The 19,113-nt window shown below is 42.3% G+C and overlaps 1 protein-coding gene across 1 annotated transcript; it reads right to left on the reverse strand.

The window, feature by feature from the left end:
• Positions 1 to 1,929: 1,929 nt before the first annotated feature.
• On the reverse strand, positions 1,930 to 16,308 carry GEM (GTP binding protein overexpressed in skeletal muscle). Its single transcript, XM_063129888.1, has 5 exons — positions 16,193 to 16,308; positions 13,659 to 14,004; positions 6,138 to 6,214; positions 4,734 to 4,938; positions 1,930 to 3,133 (listed from the first exon to the last, which is right to left on the reverse strand). Exons 2-5 carry the CDS (start codon positions 13,987 to 13,989, stop codon positions 2,856 to 2,858), a joined length of 891 nt encoding a protein of 296 aa, XP_062985958.1. The 5' UTR covers positions 13,990 to 14,004; positions 16,193 to 16,308; the 3' UTR covers positions 1,930 to 2,855.
• Positions 16,309 to 19,113: the final 2,805 nt, after the last annotated feature.

A 19,113-nucleotide genomic window follows, 5' to 3' on the forward strand; every position in this document is an offset into this window, starting at 1 on the left:
CTTTCATCACCCGCAGGCAGTGTGGCTCTAGAAAAAAGGGAGAAACTAAGGGAGGATATGAAAGACCTGTATACAATTGCATATGGTTTGGAGAATGTGCAGAGAGAGGGGTTTGTTTGTTTTTTTCATCTCCCTCACATAATACAAACATTATTACCTAGCAAAACAGGAATTATCTCACAACCTCAATATTTACACAGTGATTACAGTGCTAATTCAAGCGGCATATGACCATTTCCATGCCACTAATATGAACATTGATCTTTCCTTTATAATTCCTTCTCACAAATGATGAGATTCGCAACTACAAGATGGACACCAGCTTAGATGGCTTTAAAGAGAAGACTGGACAAATTAATGGAGGATAAATAAGGCTATCAGTGGCTACACGTCCTGATGGCTATATATTTAGGGTGACCATATGGAAAGGAGGACAGGGCTCCTGTATGTTTCACAGTTGCATAGAAAAGGGAATTTCAGCAGGTGTCATTTGTATGCATGCAGCCTCTGGTGAAATTCCCTCTTCATCACAACAATTACAGCTCCAGGAGCCCTGCCCTCTTGACCAAATACAAAAGAGGGCAGGGCTCCTGCAGTTTTAAATGTTGTGATGAAGAGGGAATTTCACCAGGTGCTACATGCGTACAGATGACATCTGCTGAAATTCCTTCTTCTATGCAACTGTTAAAGATACATAAGCCGTGTCCTCCTTTCCTTAAGGTCACCCTATATATATTACCTCCCATATTGGAGGCAGCATGCTTCTGTATACCAGCTATTGGAGAACATGAGCGGGGTGGGGCGGGGGGCTATTTTTGCAGTCATGACTTACCTGTTAGGTTTCCACAGGCACCTGGTTAGCCTCTGTGTGAACAAAATGGTGTCCACATTCCAAAGGACTAGATAGGCCTTTGGTCTGATCCAGCAGGCCTCTTCTTATGTTCTTATGTTGGATTTGCAATTTGGCAAGCAAATTATGACTTATGATGGGGACAATTCACACATTTCTAACAAGACAAAACTTAAGTTACTTTAGGTAGATCAGGCTAGCATGATTGGTATTTTCTTTGCACGTAACTCCAAACCAAAATATTTTCTTGTATGAGCTAAATTGTAATACAAGAGCAAATGTTTCAGATTCCTTCGTAGGTTCAAAGGCAACAAAACCTTTTATTGATTTATTACCAGCCATGTAAATAAAAGGTTGCTTAATCCAAAAGATATCATATAGAAAATAGTAATAAAATTAACGTTGTTCTTAAGAAATCCCTTAATAAATATATTTCAAAACTACTTCTTCCCCCATCCCTCCCATTGCTACACTTTACCCTTTAAAATACAATTAATAGTTGAAAGATAATAAATACAAACAGTAATGGCATATTACAAACACTAGATTTGAGCACAAAAATCTCTTTGTAATTTATTATAAAAGGAAATCCCCACCCCCATAGAAAATTGGCATCTTGTACTTGATTGCATCTTGTACGTTTTCTACTTTTTCCATTATTGTAAACAATTCGGTTTATAATAGAAAGTTGTTTTACAGGTTTCTCCTGTAATTTTGGGTCAGATCCCATCTTGCCCCTTTGTTTACAGAGGGAAGACGGGTGGGCAACTTTGGGAGCTCCAGGGACCATTTTTGCACCCCAAACCCTGCTCCCCATGGGCTACACCTCTCCCCCACAGTGCAGAAAAAGTAAAATAAAATAATGAGAACTGGCATCCGGAGTGGCTACAGAGCAGCCACCAAAAGGGTCAAAATTAGCTTGTTTTCAAGCTATCTTTGACTCTTTTGGTGCCCCAGGGTAACTACAGAGCACTAATGGTCAAAATGGCTTCAAAATAGCCGCTCTAGATGCCAATTTGTTTTTAATTTCCCCCATTTTTTTTTTTACAATTGGCAGGCAGCGGTGTGTAGCAGGGGTGTGCAGTGGGGGGCTGCTTGTTGCCCAGACCTGCACTAGAGGAAGGGGACAAGGCAACAATTTTCAGGAGGCACAGAGCGCTGTAGAGGAAAGGAGGAATAAGTGAAAATTGCTACTTTACCCCTTTCTTTAGTACCAGCTGAATTCTGCTGTGTGCAAGTCTAGGTCCAACCCTGTACCTTTAAGAGATTTGAATGGCTCTGGATATAAACAAGGAAATGCTTCAATGCTTATTCTACAGTTAAGTGGTTAAAGCTCCCAATATTCTAATCTTGTGTATTCAGATCTTCTCATTACTGAACTTCGCACTTATCCTCCATATTGTTCCATGGCAGTGTAACCCTCATTCAATAACGCTCCCATTTAACCAAACGTCATCTGAATGCAACTGATATCTTTCTAGCCACTGGGATAAATGATATTGTAACAACAAAGGTCTTCAACCGTGGGCACTTAAGAAAATCAACTGGCTGATCAGGGAGAAGGCATCTCTGCCAGTGCCCCTTTCCCTTTCCATTGGCTTACAGAACTAGCAAGAAATAATCATGAAAAGAAGTCATCCATTTTCCAAATGATGCTTTCTGATTCTTAGGCCATTATCCAAAAAGGCAACAAGGGAAACCGTTCGTGTTTTCTTGGCCACATCTCAGGCAAGTTTGGAATGTTCTTGTGTATAAGACAAAAGTTCTTTCCTCCACCCAACACACTCACACACTTAAACTATAAAACAAATGTATAAATGGTGTTTCTTCTTCCATGCATGCATTAGGCTGACCTTATTGCTGGCACATTTCATCACAATAATCCCAACTGTGAATTCATTAGATTTACATTTCTTGTGGACCAATCTAATATAGATTGACTTATTGTTCAAAATGGAGTTGAATAATGTTCAGGAGAGACAATGTCTGGGTTGGCCCAAAGTGCCTAGAGAACTGAGAGGTCATGACAAGACTTGGACTTGAGCTTGAAGGCCATGTTCTTGTTCTTCTTGGCTACGATTTTGCCCCAGAATCGCCTGGCTTTCTTAGGGATGCTCTCTCGCCTCTTCTGATAAGCCAGCCTCTTTTCATTCTTCTCTTTGCTGTCTCTTCTTAGCCGCACTTGGCGCACGATGCCTTCAAACAACTCCTTCACGTTATGCTGGACAGCCGCCGAGGTCTCAATGAACTTACAATCAAAGACGACTGCACAAGCTCTGCCCTCTGCAAAATAGTTGAAGGGTATATGTCAGCATAGTATCGGGATGCTTGCATGTGCTTTAGAAAACAAATGAAGGGCAAATTAGTTAGAGATTCATAGAGCATCATCAGACAAGCATTTTATCGCATGCTCGCTACCGCCCACTTACGGATGTTCGTGTGTCCTTTAGACGACAACGTCTGCCTTCCACACACCTCCCGCTCATTTTTCAGTCGCAAAATAAACCCCTTATAATCTGTCTTTTTTAAAAAAACAAAACGGAATGTGCCGCCATTTCCTGTTGTGTGCAGGAAAAGTAGCGCAATAAAAATGGCCCCTGAATGGGCCACATGGTTGTTGCTGCTTCCTCTTTCTCTCCCTATATAAAGAGATTGTTGCTGTTGTGGGACAGCAGTAGGAGGCCATAGTGATGGTAGGGAAATGTGTCAATCCACCCATCTGTTGGCGCTCATTGAAACAAGGAGTAACAACACAGTAAATCACCTACTCCACTCCCGTGCAAGGCTGTATACCAGCCTTCCCCAACCTGGTGCCCTCTGGAGAGACTACAGTTCCTATCATCCTCAGTCAACAGGGCCATTGGCCAGGCTGGAGAAGGCTGCTTTATACCATATACTCAGGATTGTGTTTAAAGGTGATCAAAGTTCAGCACCATAATAAATTATGTCAACTGATTGTATTAAAATACATTTCCTTGGTTTGTATAATTTAGTCTGCTTCTGCTAATTCATGGGGCTGGACAAGGAGTTATGGAAGGCATTGAATCCTAGTCTCTTCCCCCTGCTTTTGGCTTCTGAGATTTTACAAGGCATTGCCCTCAAATTTTCAAGCCTATCTTCATATCCTTAAGGAATAAAACAAAAACAATAAACGAATGTGCAGAATTTCAGGATGTTGAATGAACAAGACAAAATTCCACCCTGGCATGAAGTGAACACAGAACACAAGCAGCCTGTTTCAGTTTTTGTGTGTGAAAGCTTCCAAGCATAGAGATTCTACATCCTCCTTAAGCAACTTATTCCATTGCTAAATTTTTGTAATACTTCCATCCTCTCTCCCTGCAATGTTTACTTTTTCTCCAAACTCAGGAGTGCTCTGTGCCAAGATGCCGAAATTCCTATTTTAAAAGTATGCTAATAAATTGCTTTAAAACGACAATTGCCATTTTTATGGCATTCTTCACAATGTGCAGATTGCGTTTTAGCTCTTTCAAAACAGCCAAAGTTAAAATAATATATAAAGCAAAGAGAAATTGGAGTGTTACAATGAAGATCTTTTAGGTGGATGTACACCATTGATTTTGGCAAGAGGAGTCATAGCACTGATCATACTACTAACTTTGAAAATGTGTGTGTGGCGGGATGGGGGTGGGGGAGGTTGGCATACTGAAGGAAGCCTGTCTCAGTTATGCCACCAGAGCCAGTGCAGATCCTGGGCCGGCATGTCCCACAGTTTCTTGGGAGAAAGGCAGAGTTAAACAGGGCATCATTTGCAGTGTAGAGTTGCCCAGGATCACTAACGCTTGAAGCAGGGTTAAGGTCAAAATCAAAATGGTAGACGCAGAATCAACAGCAGCACCAATCACAATCTCATGGCTCATACCTGAAACAGAGACTTCACGGCACCTAACTAGGTCGCTTTTGTTGCCCACTAAAATAATAGGGATGTCTTCTGCCTGGCGGGCTCTACGGAGCTGTATTCTGAGCTCAGAAGCTCTCTCAAAGCTTGCGCGGTCCGTGATGGAATAGACAATCAAATACGCATCTCCGACTTGCATGCAGTGATCTTGGAGCCATCCATTTTTGCCCTATTCGAATAAAAGACATTACATTCAAGGTCAGCAAATTCTAGATTTCTTATTTGGAAGCCCAGTATGTAAAGGAGAAAAGATTATATAGCTGGAACACACAGTACCGTAGTCAAGAAATGCATTCATTGTTTGGGGTGTGTAGTTCATGGTAATTTTTGTGAACCGCCCAGAGAGCTCCGGCTATTGGGAGGTATAGAAATGTAATAAATAAATAAATAAATAAATAAATTATAGAAAGAGTATAGCCAGTAGTTAATTCGGAAGTCAAACCTACATGTGAACTGTGCCTTTGATCTCCAAGACCCTGTTTTCCCTAAATCCAAACATACATTGGCTGGCTGTGTTGATCCAGGAATGTCCAGGAGGAGGGCCTTCTCTGCTGTGGCACTCCGGCTGTGGAATGAGCTCCCTAAAGGAGGTTCGCCTGGCACCTACACTATCCTCTTTTAGATGCCAGGTGAAGAAGACCTTTTTCTTTTCTCAGCATTTTAACAGCTTAGCAACTTAATTTTAACTTTGCTGTTTAAAAATTGTATTTTAAATCTGTATTAATTTCTGCATTGCTGCTTGATTTTATCCTGGTTGTGTTTTTATACTGTATTTTATATTATGCTTTTATACTGTTTGCTTTATATTTTGAATGGTTTTTATGGTTTTAATTTTTGTAAACTGCCCAGAGAGCTTCGGTTATTGGGCGGTATAAAAATGCAATAAATAATAAATAAATAAATAAATTGCAATGGTGAAGAAGCAGGATGCAGTGGTGAAGAGCAAGTCCAGAGCGATCTTAGGACCCTGGTGAGTTGTGGGTTGTTGGCAGGTGCACAACCTTGATGCCAGCCCTATGTCCAGCCCACTGGAGGCTTTTCTGCAACCTTTCCCTGCACAAAGTAAGAGCTTTCTACAAGAGGCTCCTGACAGCCCCGAGGCCCCTTGAAACTTTTTCCAAACTACATATGTTATTGAATTTAAGGGCTTCTTTAATAATAATAATTTAAAAAGTATAAAACTACTGAACTTTATGCTTCACCTTGTCTAACTATTTCTCTCCACCCCCACCCCCCAAACACACACACACACACACACATACCACACACACCCTCCTTAAGATTTAGGGCATATATAGCCATGAAAGTCAGATTTCCAAAGCAAAGTTTCATAACCTTCTGCATGGCAAAATGACCTTCCGCACTTACCTTGTTTTCCCACATGTCAAGAAGCATGATCGTTGCACTTTCACCATCTACCAGCAAGGTTCGTTCATAGGTGTCTTCTAGAAAGGGAAGGAAACAGTGTCAGTAAAAGAAAAGAAAAATCTTGATACCATGGACTCAAGCGGCTAACGTTGGAAGAAACAGAAATTAAATGGATCCCGAACAATCCTATGACTGTATGATAGTTCCATTGATAGTGATTGCCCAATTGGCCCAAAGCAAAGGCAACAGTCTTTTTTCTTAAACCAACTTACGTTGGTATGAAGCCCAATTCAGGTGTTATGCCTGAACAGGGCATATGAATTCCAGGTAAGAGAGTCTGGGCCACGCACACCAGACCTGCCCCCAAAGTCTTCTCACACTCCAGCCCCTAAGTCCCAACCTCCCTGTGCTGAATGGGGAAGTTGGCACAGGGCTCAAACCTTTTGTGCCTTCAGGAAGCCCCAACTCAACATGGGGAGTTCAGGAACATTGGAGGTAAGGGTGGCCCTGTCCCTTTTATGAATGATGAATAAGGCTAGGAAGTATGCAGGCTTTTGAGTTTCACAGAACTCTTCATCACATAAAGTATACCTTTCCCTTCTGCCTATTGGAAAGTGTTCCATGAAACCAGACCTTAAATATTCCTGTGTACCATGGACACACTGGAAGTGGCAGCCCTTCCAGTGTGTCCATGACCTGCTGAACTTTGCAACTAAAAATGTAGTGCCTAAATTTGCTTTTTCCTTTCTTTCTTTCTTTTCCTCCTCCCTCACAATCCCCTTTCTTTTTGTGTCATTTTTTTTAAAAAAATTATAAGCCTGTGGCAGGGAGTGTTTTAAGATATATCTTTGTAAGCCATCTTGGGAGTCTTTTTGGCTGAAGGGCAGGATAAAAACGCTATATTATAAATAAATTTGCTCTGATAGAAGGAATGATATTAGCTATGATTTGAACCTCCTATGATTCGAACCTCCTATGATTCTAACACAGGGAAGAAAAATATCTCAAGATATATTTTTGTTACTGTTTCCATTTCAGAACCAAGTTCACTCTTGAGATAAGCTCAGATATAATAAACCCAGTCCATGTACACCAGCATTGCAGTACTGCCAACCTAGGATATTTTTCTGTCTATTCCTTCTGCTGCATCTCGCTTTGCACTCCTAACTCTCCCTGCAAACAACAATGAGGAATGTGTTTGCTTTCTTCTCAGAAAGGAAAAAATGTCCCGAAGAAAATCACGTTGTATTTGTCATTCTGATAGCAAGGTTTGGCAAAAAATATATATAATTTCCCTGATAGATAAAAACAATGAGGCTTATAAAGCAAATGATGACATGCAGTTTTTTGGTTGATTTGGATAACTTTATCCTAAGAAGGGTATGAAGAGCAGAGGAAGAAGAAGACCCACTGGAGGAAATAAGCCAAATACTGAACATTTGACCCCATGGGAGCTGCAGACAGACCTACAGACTCCAGCTAGGCTTAGTAATGGAAAATATTTGTTTTCACTCAGTTTATGGGTGAACAGGCATTGCTGCTGCAAGCAACTCAAATCAAGCAGTTTTATCCCAGGGCAAAAGTGTGCAGAGGCATGGGAGACTGGCCTTTTTCAGAAGGATACTGGCAGTTACAGTACAGAGCGTTAAATTGATAATCACACTCCTTTACGTACACAAATGCTTCCAGCTAAATATGATGAATGTGTGAAAATACTAGATAAAGCAATGCATTTCCTGCAAGTTTCTATTGTCTGTGATGCAGTTTGAATTTCTTTAACGTAAAGATTACATTCTAAATCAACAAATAATTTAGAGAATTTTAGAGGCCCCTGGGCTACTTTTTTTTAATGTTTTGATAAATTATTATTTCTTCAATTTAAATTTCCTTTTCTTTTTTCTTTTCTTTTTGTAAGCTAGGAAGCAATGTGTTCCATTTCCTACAGAAAGAGACACAATGAAGGCTAAACCTTTTAAATATATCCTAAAGTTAAATGCAGCAATAATGAAATATCTCACCCTCTGCCAAAAAATTAAAATGGAAATTTGAGGCCTATGGTCATATGCAGTTTTTTTCTGCAAGGATTTTAACACAGATATATCATTCATAAATCGAGCACGTGAATTTCTCTCTATTATTGTATCCAGGTCCTGGTCTGATATCGTATGATGTAGTTTACATGGTAAAGCTAAGTCTGAATCTGCTCAGGGCCTGGATGGGAGACACCCAAGAACCTGTTTTAATTCTTTGTGTTACCAAATAAAGAACTTTGGTTATTGGGTGGTTTAAAAGTACAGTAAAAAAATAAATAAAATATTTCTGCCATGTTCCATGTTTCTGGCATGGCTTTCCAGATTACGATTTGGCAGGATAGGATCCTTTTTGAAATTAGATTCCAGAGGAGTATTTACAAATTTACAGAACACCACCTTGAGTTTTATGATAGAAGAAAGATGGGACATAAATGTGTCCCTATTCGATTTCTGCTGTTATGTATCGATAAAAGAGGAGACATTCCATTAATATTATTAGATGATAGATACTATGGCCATTTTGCAGAAGAAAGCAGCAAAATTTTGCAGTGTGGACAGGGCAGACCCAAGACATTTTACAGCCTGAGGCAAAGACCAAGATGGGATGGCAGCCCTTTCCATGTTCAAAAGCAGCTGAATATCTCTTCAGCAGGGGTGATTGGACAACATCCTCTATCACATCTGAAGGCATCAGTCTAGCTTAAAGGAGACAGGGCAGGTGTCCTCCAACTCCTTGCTCTGCCTATTGATAGAGACGGCTTTGAGTGTGGGGTGCTGATCTCTGATCCATTCACTCCATTCCATCCATCCCCCCACCTGGTTTTCCCAATCAGTCAGCATTTCATGATCACTGAGCATGCTCAGTCCTCATTAGACTGTTTCCTACCCTAATCATTATTTATTGATTGGTTGATTTGCACTTTGTAAACTTTGGGGTTCCCCCAACCCTGCTATTTTGGATGGTTCTGTTTGGTCAACATCAGCAATGGCACTCTCTCACTAAAGACTGGAATCACTGTATGAGGAAGAGGAATCATCTATATAATAGATCACAGTAGATTACTCAATTGCTCACAATATCACTGTAATATGGAGAATCACCTATCTCCTCCTAACATCCTGAGCCTCTCCTTTTCCCTTCCACCCCACTGCCCTCCTACCACATATGGCTCCTTTATACTTTTTTTTTCTGGGACAGGTGTGTGTCTTTCTTTGCCTTTGTATATGTTCCATTGCACAACTATTCAGTGGTGATGTTGTATACCAGAATTGTGGAAATACACAAGGGTTTCATGCCACCATTCAGGATATACCAGACTTTTCTCATTAGGGGAAAAAAAAACCCTGTGATACTGGTTGCAAAGAATGGGGGAGGCTCTGGGGGATGATGATGTCATGTAAAGAACCTGCAAACTACCAAGAGCGCCCAATAAATGCCTCGTGTAGAAAGGCTCATAGGAAACCAAGGGCCTGTTCAGACAACATGCTAAGCCATGGTTAGGCCACTAAGCCTTTTGTAGCAAATGGTTAGTGAGTGTGTTTAAATCATGGTTATGTAGCCACCACGGTTAAGAATGGTTCACACAACATGCTAAGCCATAATGTTTAGCTCAAAGTCCTTAACCACCGCAGCTTAGCGTGTTGTCTGAACAGGGTCAATGATAGGCTAAGGCCTATTAGCTCCTAGAATAAATAAAAGTCAAGGCTCGAATATTAATCAGTAGTAAGATATGCTGGGGAAGGCCCTTAGCAAGTAGCAACAACTCACATGACCTGTAGAATAGGATTTCCAGCTTTTCATCTCATTAGGTTGAAGGTGAAAGAAAAGCAAACTCTTGGCAGTGACGCTTTTTCCTTAGCTGAGGTGTTTTTTTTAATGTTTTGTTGTTTCTTCATTGGGTATAAAAAATGCCCCGACTACCTAGTTGAGAGATGGAATCTGAATTTCAATGAATAAACCAACAGATCATTTGAGCCAATGCTCAAGAAGTAATTCGTCAACACAAGTCCAAGAGTGGAACAACTTTAAAAACTGAGAGCTACATGAAGTTGACACCATGGTGGTGTGCAGTGTTGGTTCACTTTTTTATGCTCCGTGTTTTTATGTTATAATGGATTTCAAAGGGGCGGGCCTCAAACAGCTAAAAATCAGCTCTCAAGAGATAATGGCACTCCTCCCCCTAGTGGTGGTGGGGTGGACTTAAATGGTGTTGCATCAGGCATACAGTTCAGCCAGTACATAAGTTGTAACATCCAAACCCAGCAAGGTGGGTGGCTGGGAGGGGTGGCTGGGTTACAAACCAACCTGAAACCCTGGAATAAGCCATGGGTTTCACAGTGGTTTGTAAACTGAATGTGAAACTGGCGTCTCCATGCTCATGTTAAGACCGCTGAATGAGGACAGTCACTCAGTTGAAGAAATGTTGCTCAGTTAATCATATGGGATTCAGCTGATTAATTCAGGGTGCAATCCTATGCATGTTTAGACAGGAAAAAGTCCTAGAACTGTCAGCATGCCTCAGCCAGCCTTGGGGCATGTTGGGAGTTCTAGGACTTTTTCCTGCCTAAACATGCATAGGATTGCACCCTGAATTGATTAAATCTCTGTGTAGAGTTATATATGGGAAAACAATCTTCCTGAGGAGACAAAGCATTTGTTTCACTATTTTCAGATGGTGCAGAGAGTGCAAGAGGAGAGGAAGAATGCTATTTCTCAGCTAGCACCTGCCATTTACAGCGGGGTGGGGGTTCAGTTCATTTTGTTACAAAAATAATCAACAAATACTTGAAAGCCTGCTGGCTGATTAATTGGGGTATCTTTTACATGATGGACCAATCTAACCCAGGGATAGGCAACCCGGGGCCTTCCAGGTGTTTCGGACTGCAACTCCCATAATCTCTGACCATTGGCAATGCTGGCTGGGGCAGATGGGAGTTGTAGTCCAAAACATCTGAACGATAGCAGGTTGCCTACTGCTGATATAACCAAGTAGTCAACTAAATGTTGAGGCCCTGCTATTAACTTCTTTGTGTTGCAAGCTGTTGATCGTCGTGAGTGCGGCTGTGAGGGACTCTATAGAAATGAACCAAATGTGGCTTATTTTAGGTGGTGACGGTGGTTTCACTTTCTAAACCAGCCTTCCCCAACCTGGTAGTCTCCAGATGTGTTGGACTGCAACCCACATCTGGGGGGCACCAGGTTGGGAGAGGTTGTTCTAAATTCTGAATCATCCGTTTGGGAATTGGGACTATAAACATTGTCCAAGGCAATAGTTTATCACCCGGTCTTATTTTATTTTATTTAAAACTATTTTTAGGGCGCTTTTAAAAATTGAACACTTTCAATGCCACATACAAGATAAAAACCATACAGAATGGACATTTACGATAAAAAATAAATAGAGATATTGCCAATAAAAACCAGCAGAAAAGCTAGCGAACTAACTTTCCAACTACAAGAAAGCTAGCAAAAACAACTGTTCAGAGCTTGAACCTGAACTCCCAATATCATACTGCCCTTATACAAATTTATGTGCTATTAGAGTTGGAATACTGTGTTCCTTTCAAAAGAGATATTCTAGAGCTGGAAAAATGCAGAAAAGTGAAACCAAAGTGATCACGGGGCTGGACTGAAACCCAGAGCGGATTCAAAACAGCTGGGATTGTTTAGCTTGGGGAAAGGGTGAGTAAGGAAAGACACGATACAGGTGTACACAGTCGTACATGGTGTGGAGAATGTGGATAGACAGGGAGACATTTCTCTCTCTCGTAATGCTAGAACCCAATAAGGTCATCCCATGAAGCTGATTGGTGGGAGATTCAGGACAGATAAAAGTCTTGTCTTTTATCTAGTCTTGTTGGCTATATGTTACTTCCAGTATCAAAGGCAGTTTGCTTATGTACACCAGTTGCTGGGGAACATGGGCGAGAGGGTGCTGTTGCACTCATGTCCTGCTTGTGGGTTTCTCGCAGGCAGCTGGTTGGCTTCTGTGCGAAACGAATGCTGGTCTGATCCAGCATGGCTCTTTTTATGTTCTTAAGGACAACTTTGAAACAAGGCCAAACAGTGATCATTCTAATCATTTTGAATAACTCCGGCCATTTGTATGCATGTTTACTTGGATGTAAAGTCCCTCTACGTTCAGTGGGGCTTACTCCCTCCTGAGTAAGCATATTTAGGATTATAGTCCAGGTCTTTAATCCTACACACTTGCTTGGGAATAAGTCCTATTGAACAGAGAGGGACTTTACATCCAAGTAAACATCCATACGAATGGCCGGAGTTATTCAAAATGATCAGAATGATCACTGTTTGGCCTTGTTTCAAAGGCCAAACAGTTGCAAACTGTTGTTGCAAACCTCTTTTAATGTAACCTTTTCATTTTGCTAACTCGCTCATTTGTAGCATAATGTTGATCGGAATGTCACAACAAGGTCGTTAATTTAGCGTTAGCTTTTAATAATCTTTTATTGCCGTTTATGGTCTCGTTTGATCCTGTTATGCCTCTTTCTTCCTTATTTCAGGTTAGAGTAATAGTAAATCAGAAGAACGTTACTTTTGTCATAAGAATCTATTTCCTAAGCCAGTAACTATTGTTTTGGGACATGATGATCCTACTTTGCATATCACTCTGTTCTGTCACTTGTATGCTTTGAAACCTCATTAAGGGCACAATCTTATGCATGTATGGACAGAAAAAAAGGTCCTACAGTTCCCAGCATTCTCCAGGATGCCATGTTGGCTGGGGAATGCTGGGTGTTGTAGGGCTTTTTTGCTATCTAAATATGCATAGGATTGTGCCCTAAAAAATTATTGTTTAAGCTTGTCTGCTCTGTAACTGACAATGACCCTGTTCAGATGACATACTCAGCCAGGGTGGTTAAGCACTTTGAGCTAAACGTTATGGCTTAGTGTGTCATGTGAACCATTCCAAACCATGGTGGCTAAATAACCATGGTTTAAACACGCTCATTTGCAGTAAAAGGGTTAACAACCTTACCATGGCTTAGCATGTGGTCTGAACAGGCCCAGTACACTGAAATACACATTGCATCTAAGCAGGAAGTACTGGGAGAGCCATAACACCCACACCACAGGCATTCTATAACCAGTGGGTCACCATCCTTAGGGCAGGCTGCCCTAAGGAACTAGAAGGAAGGGCAGGATTAAAAAAACATAATCAATAAATAAGCAAAATTTCACTTAAACAAATAGGCAAAAAAAGAAAGCGAAAGAGTACTTCCTTCCTTTGTTTGTATTTTGGCAGATTTAACTCTGTGACAGCCAAAGATCGGATCTACACCATCTCCTACCGCAGCGGTCACCCTTAGGTGATAAGTACCCACGTGCTGAAATCAGCTTGGAGGATAAGAGCCAAGGGAGACCCCACGTCAATGTCGGGAGCTCCCAGTTCAGTTACTTCTCTTAATCTCTGCTCACTCGAGAGGCTTTAAATAAACCTTGGCAGCATCACCCATCAGGACCTACCTCCCAGCACTTCGCAATCACTGTCCATGCTGTCGTGCACCCCTGCGAAGACGTTGGCGATGGTCGTCTTGCCAACTCCTTGTTCCCCGATAAGGACCACTCGGTAGTAGCCATTTCCAGACTCGGAGGAGATGACGGAATCGGAAGACTCGGACGACCAGCTCCTTCGGTAATACTCTTCAGGGTTGATGGTGTATCTTTTATGGCGGTAGCACTCGTGGGGGTCTTTCTGGACCACCAGATGCCTCCCATCTGCCGGGATGCTCCAGCGCTGCTGCACTGGTTGCGAGACACCACTGTTGCGACGCATCGTGACATTGTTCAGAGTCATGCCTTTATTTTCCCCCTGGTTGAAAAACAACAACAACAGTGAAATCACAAGTGTTGCTTATTTATTTATTTATTTATTTATTTATTTGCATTTATATCCCGCCTTTTTTCCTCAAAGGAACCCAAGGCGGTGTGCATAATTCTCCTCCTCCTCTCCATTTCTATCCTCACAACAACAACCACGTGAGGTAAGTTGGGCTGAGAGTCTGTGACCGGCCCAGTCACCCAGTGGGTTTCCATGGCCGAGTGGAGACTAGAACTCGGATCTCCCGACTCCCAGTCCGACACTTTAGCCACTGCACCACACTGGCTGTACACCACACTACACCACACACTACACCAATTAGCAATGGAGGCTGGTGTCTCGGATTTCAGTGGGGCTGTGAATCCATTCTGGGTTTGTCAGAACCAGCCAGAACTCTCAAGGAACCATCCAAGATCCTGAACCTTCCTTTCAAATTAGGTTCAGCACTTAAAAGAGCTCCTTTAGAGTTCTGGCTGGTTCTGATGAAAACCCAAGCCCCATTGAAATCAGAGCCACCAGCCTTCCCTGACAATTAGATTATGAACTGCTTTATACCTGATCTAGTATGCCTTATCTGGAAGAGTCCTGGGGCCAGGAGTTCCTGACACCTGCACCCTTCCCAATGGGATACTAGAAGCAGCCACTGCAGGTAGACATTCCACAAAAAGGAAATACGTCCTTAAGGAAATAACTTCTTATTCAGAAGGGTTTGAGCCACAATTTGTGCAGGCCTGGCGGTCACCCTATGCCTGTGCCAGTCCAGCTTGCTCATATGGACTAGAAGCAATTCAAAAAGTGAATCATTTCCCTTCCTCTGCCTGAACATGTGGTTTATGAGCGAGCAATACTCTGCATGAGTGTACCGGTCAGCTGTCATAGTTATCACATCTGAAATAAGCTGTCTGAAGCAATCAAGAAACTTGGTTTTATGCCAGTCAAAGCAGTGTCTTTAGGCCATTTTTCACAGATAGCTTTTAGACATTTTACTTGCATTACGCTGTGGTGTCAAGACATTATTTACAGCATGGAGAATTGTTGTTTTTCCATTAGTTTTAGTTCCCATAGTTTTAGATGGCATTGCATACCATTTTTTTTTTAAAAAAAACCTGCCTCTTAAAGGATCAGTTATGGGATAAAGTGCTATAATATGGAGGAGGAAACACCCCAAATAAGAAATGGCTGTTTGTTTATAACGGGAGAAGACCAATCAATTAGAAAGGCCCACATTCAGCTCAGGAGAGCTGGGTACTTTCCCCGCTGTCTAAAGATGGTTCTTAATTACACTTTGCGGGAAGGACTACTCAGCCCTGGTGGGAGGCGATGCTGTGAGGTAATTCCTGAGGGCCAATGTCCTCTGCAGCTACCCTTTTTTAGGAAAGCTACTTTGATGTTCTCCAGCTCCGACTATGACAGCTGTTTAGACATTTTGCTTATTCAAGCTTAAGCGTGAGCTTTCTCAGTTCACATCACCTCTCTTTAGCTAACAAACAGAGCATTTACCAAAGAGGGAGCTCAGCCGAAGGCCATTTTCAAAGTTAACAAGTTATTTGCAAGTTCAGCTGTCTTTGAAAACTCTGCACTTGACAAACTCTCTGAGAACTTTACGGAGGGGTACAGGGGCTTCGGACCAATTTTGGAACAAACATCTGTAGCAAAACAGGAAATTCCACTCTATAGCATTTCCAATACAAATTCTCTCTCATGCCTTTCACAGCTCCCTGCAGAATCACCAGCGACGTTGCCTGCTTTTGAGGGGAGAGATGTAGAAAGATGCAAAGGAACGCCAGAGACAAAGATGCCATAGGTTGCCTAAAGCAAGACTGTTCCTTGTTTACTCTAGCCACATCAACGTGTGCAAGCAAGAAGGATACCCAACTCATCACACACATGCATGCATTTTACACTACATCATAGTTCTAGTTCACATTTACCACCTTATTAAAAAGGGACAGAATAAAATGCTGACTTCCTTTTGATTTAATTCGTTTCATAACATCTTGCTGCTTATTGCTTTGCACTTCTAATTATGCTGTTACTTAATATCTAACAAAGAAATAAAGTTAGGTCCGGTGCAAATTTCAGACTTTCTTTCAAACATTTGGCTTTTGCCTATCAACTTACATGGATACGGTGCTAAAAAAAAATGCATTCAAATTCATGCTCATTAAACCAACACTACCTTGTTGCTTTTTTAAAACTGCCTGTTCCAACCACAGTTGACTCCCTTGATCTCACTGCCTAGTTCTCAGAGAGGGTTGAATCCCGACCTCGTCTTCACAGAAAATCGTTCTGCTGTTCAGGGTCCGCCTCTCTCATTCTTTCTCAGCAAACCTGGTTTATATTAAGCCCATCTGATCAGAGACAGGGCTTTTCCGTGACGTTGTTGGCCTCTCCGCCCAACAGCCGTCCCCCAGCTGGACAAATGCAGGCATGCAGAAGAGACGGAGTGAGAGAGAGAGAGAGAGAGAGAGAGAGAGAGAGAGAGAGAGAGAGTGTTACCAGGCATCTATCTATCTTTCTATCTATCTTTCTTTCTTTCTTTCTTTCTTCATAATGCCAGTAATTGAAGTGCAGAATCAGTTTCACAAGAGAAATGCCGAAAAGTTAGGAAACATATCAATCATTCCTTGCTGCTCTGTGCTAAAATGCTGCTTGAAATGACTGGTCCTTTAAAATCACTTTGGGTTAGTTAATGCAGGAAATGTCGCAAACATCTTAATTGACCGAAAGGTCATGCTACACAAGAAATCACTCTCTCTAAAATGCTATTTTGTCAACCTTCTTTCCCCTTAGTTGAAAAGAAGGATGCTACCTATGAGAATAAAATGTGCAGAATATGCCAACCTTTCGTCAGCATTAATATCTGCACATTACGGTGGGAAACTGTGCTAAGATTTCTACACAGATTGAGGGTATATCTACACCAGACACCAACAACCTGATGTCCTCTAGAAGTTTGGAACTTCAACTCCCATCAGCCCTACCCACCAGCATCACCAATGGTCAGGAATCCTGGGAGCTCTGTTCTCAGATGAGCATTTTATCACACGCTCATCACTGCCCACTTACGGATGTTCACTGGTCCTTTTGACAACGACATCTGCCTCCCATGTGTCTCCTGCTCCTTCTGGCCTTCTTTCCATCACAAAATAGATCCCGATAAATCCGATTTTTTTTAAAAAAAAAATTATGTGAAATGTACCACCATTTTCTGCTGTGTGCAGGAAAAGCAGAGTGTTCAAAAACACCCACATCGTCATTGTTTGCTTCCTCTTTCTTCCCCTGTGTGAAGATAGAGGAAGTATCATGGGACAGAAGCGGAGCAGGGGAAGCAACACTAAGGCAACACAATTTTTTCCCCTCGACACTCCAAAACAAATAAGAGTGCACCAGGTTGGGGAAAACTGGTCTTCAAGTATGGATTTTAACTGGTGTAACAGTCATTCCCTATTATTTCAAGTGTGGGGCTAGGGGCCTCTACCAAAGAATTCTTAGCATCCTCATCAAACTACAGTTCCCAGGATCCTTTGGGGGGAAGCCATGTCAGTTAAACTGATATAAAACCACTATAACTTTGTAGTTGCCAGAGAGTTCAAGGCAACTGCAGCATCTCGTCCAAATGCTGGCTGGCAGGAAAGACCCTCTCTCCTTTTGCCACCAGGGGTTCAACTAAACCACAAAAAATGGGTGTGCTTGGAGAAAGCTGCTCGCAGACAGGTCTGTGGGATTCAGAGGAGCAAGTTGGAATAAAAGTGTAGATGAGCGGAGTTGCGCACCAATCTCCTAGTTTCAAGTCCACTGATCCATATTGGCAAAGCTCACATACAAGCTTAAAGAACAAGCTACAAATGTGTCACCATGATCCCGAAATCTCAATTCGATCAAAACGGTATTATTCTACTGATTGCAAAGATAAATTTGCTGTGAATCCACTTACTTTGTCTAATATTCAGCCATGCAGTGCTGCACATTACACACACACACACACACACACACACACACACACACACACACACACGTTGTTGAACACTGAGACTGTGCTAAGATGGGATATTATTGAAAGGACACTTGGGCTATAGCTAGACAAGGGGGTTGTTCCATGATGATCTCACAATTTTATGTTTGCGAGATTGTCGCCCTGGTCTACACGCAGCACACAACATCACGGTCGCCATTTTGGTGTTTTTTTTAAAGGGAAATTAGCGCAGTAGCGCTTGAACACAAGGTAATTTTTTAAAAAAAAAACACCTCGCCCTCCCCCACCCCACCCCCAATGGGCACAAAGCTCCTGAGGAGCTCTGTGACCAGGTCACGGCTCCTTGCGGTTACTTGCAAGGACCCAGGACAACCCACCACACATGTCCACACGTTCTGCAGTCTCAGGGTCATCCCAAGACCGTGGAAAAAGTAGGGGGAAAGGGTAGGGTGAAATCCCGGGCCAAGGGAGGGATCATCCCTCTCTGCTTCCGGGATCCCCTGTGCTTCATGTGGACGCACAGGGATGATCCCAGGATGATCCGGGATATAGGCCTGGGCTAGCCATGGCCTTGATTCTTGGCTAACTTTGTAATCATGTCCTGCTTGTTCATCCCTGGCTGATGGCTGGTTGGCCACTGTGTGAACAGAGTACTGGACTAGATGGACCCTTGGTCTGATCCAGCACAGCTCTTCTTATGTTCTTATCAGATCTGGGTCAGCTCAAAAGCACCTCTGCATACTCCCCCATTCCACCCTGCTTGCTTTTATTTCCGTCCACCTTTCCATAACTCAGTGGAAGAGCGCATGCTTTGCCTTCAGAAGGTCAGGTTTGATCCCAGGCATCTCAAAGGAGTGCTGGGAAAGACTTAGGCAGAGGAGAGTTGCAGCCCATCAGTGAAGACAATACTGAGCTGCATGCACGAATGGGCTGACTCAATATAAAGCAGTTCCCTGTGTGCTAAAAGAGCTCAGGACTGTAAGGATATGCACCTGGGCACACATTCTCAGTATGCTGCTTGTCCTCCTCCCTGCCTGTGTAGCTATGTGAACAATATTCTTAAAACTGATGTTATGATAGGAATTCTCCCATGAGTTCCTGGCCACTTGGGCAGGGCTCCTGCA

The sequence above is a fragment of the Elgaria multicarinata genome, chromosome 7, assembly GCF_023053635.1.
Source record: "Elgaria multicarinata webbii isolate HBS135686 ecotype San Diego chromosome 7, rElgMul1.1.pri, whole genome shotgun sequence".
NCBI classification, from domain to species: domain Eukaryota; kingdom Metazoa; phylum Chordata; class Lepidosauria; order Squamata; family Anguidae; genus Elgaria; species Elgaria multicarinata.

Bases quoted from the DNA above. Each gene is read 5' to 3' on its own strand.
- GEM (XM_063129888.1), bottom strand. From the start codon at position 13,989: ATGACTCTGAACAATGTCACGATGCGTCGCAACAGTGGTGTCTCGCAA. The intron at 4,939-6,137 runs GTAAGTGCGGAA...TTATTCGAATAG, and splicing joins TTGACATGTGGGAAAACAAG to GGCAAAAATGGATGGCTCCA. The intron at 3,134-4,733 runs GTATGAGCCATG...ACTATTTTGCAG, and splicing joins CCGTGAAGTCTCTGTTTCAG to AGGGCAGAGCTTGTGCAGTC.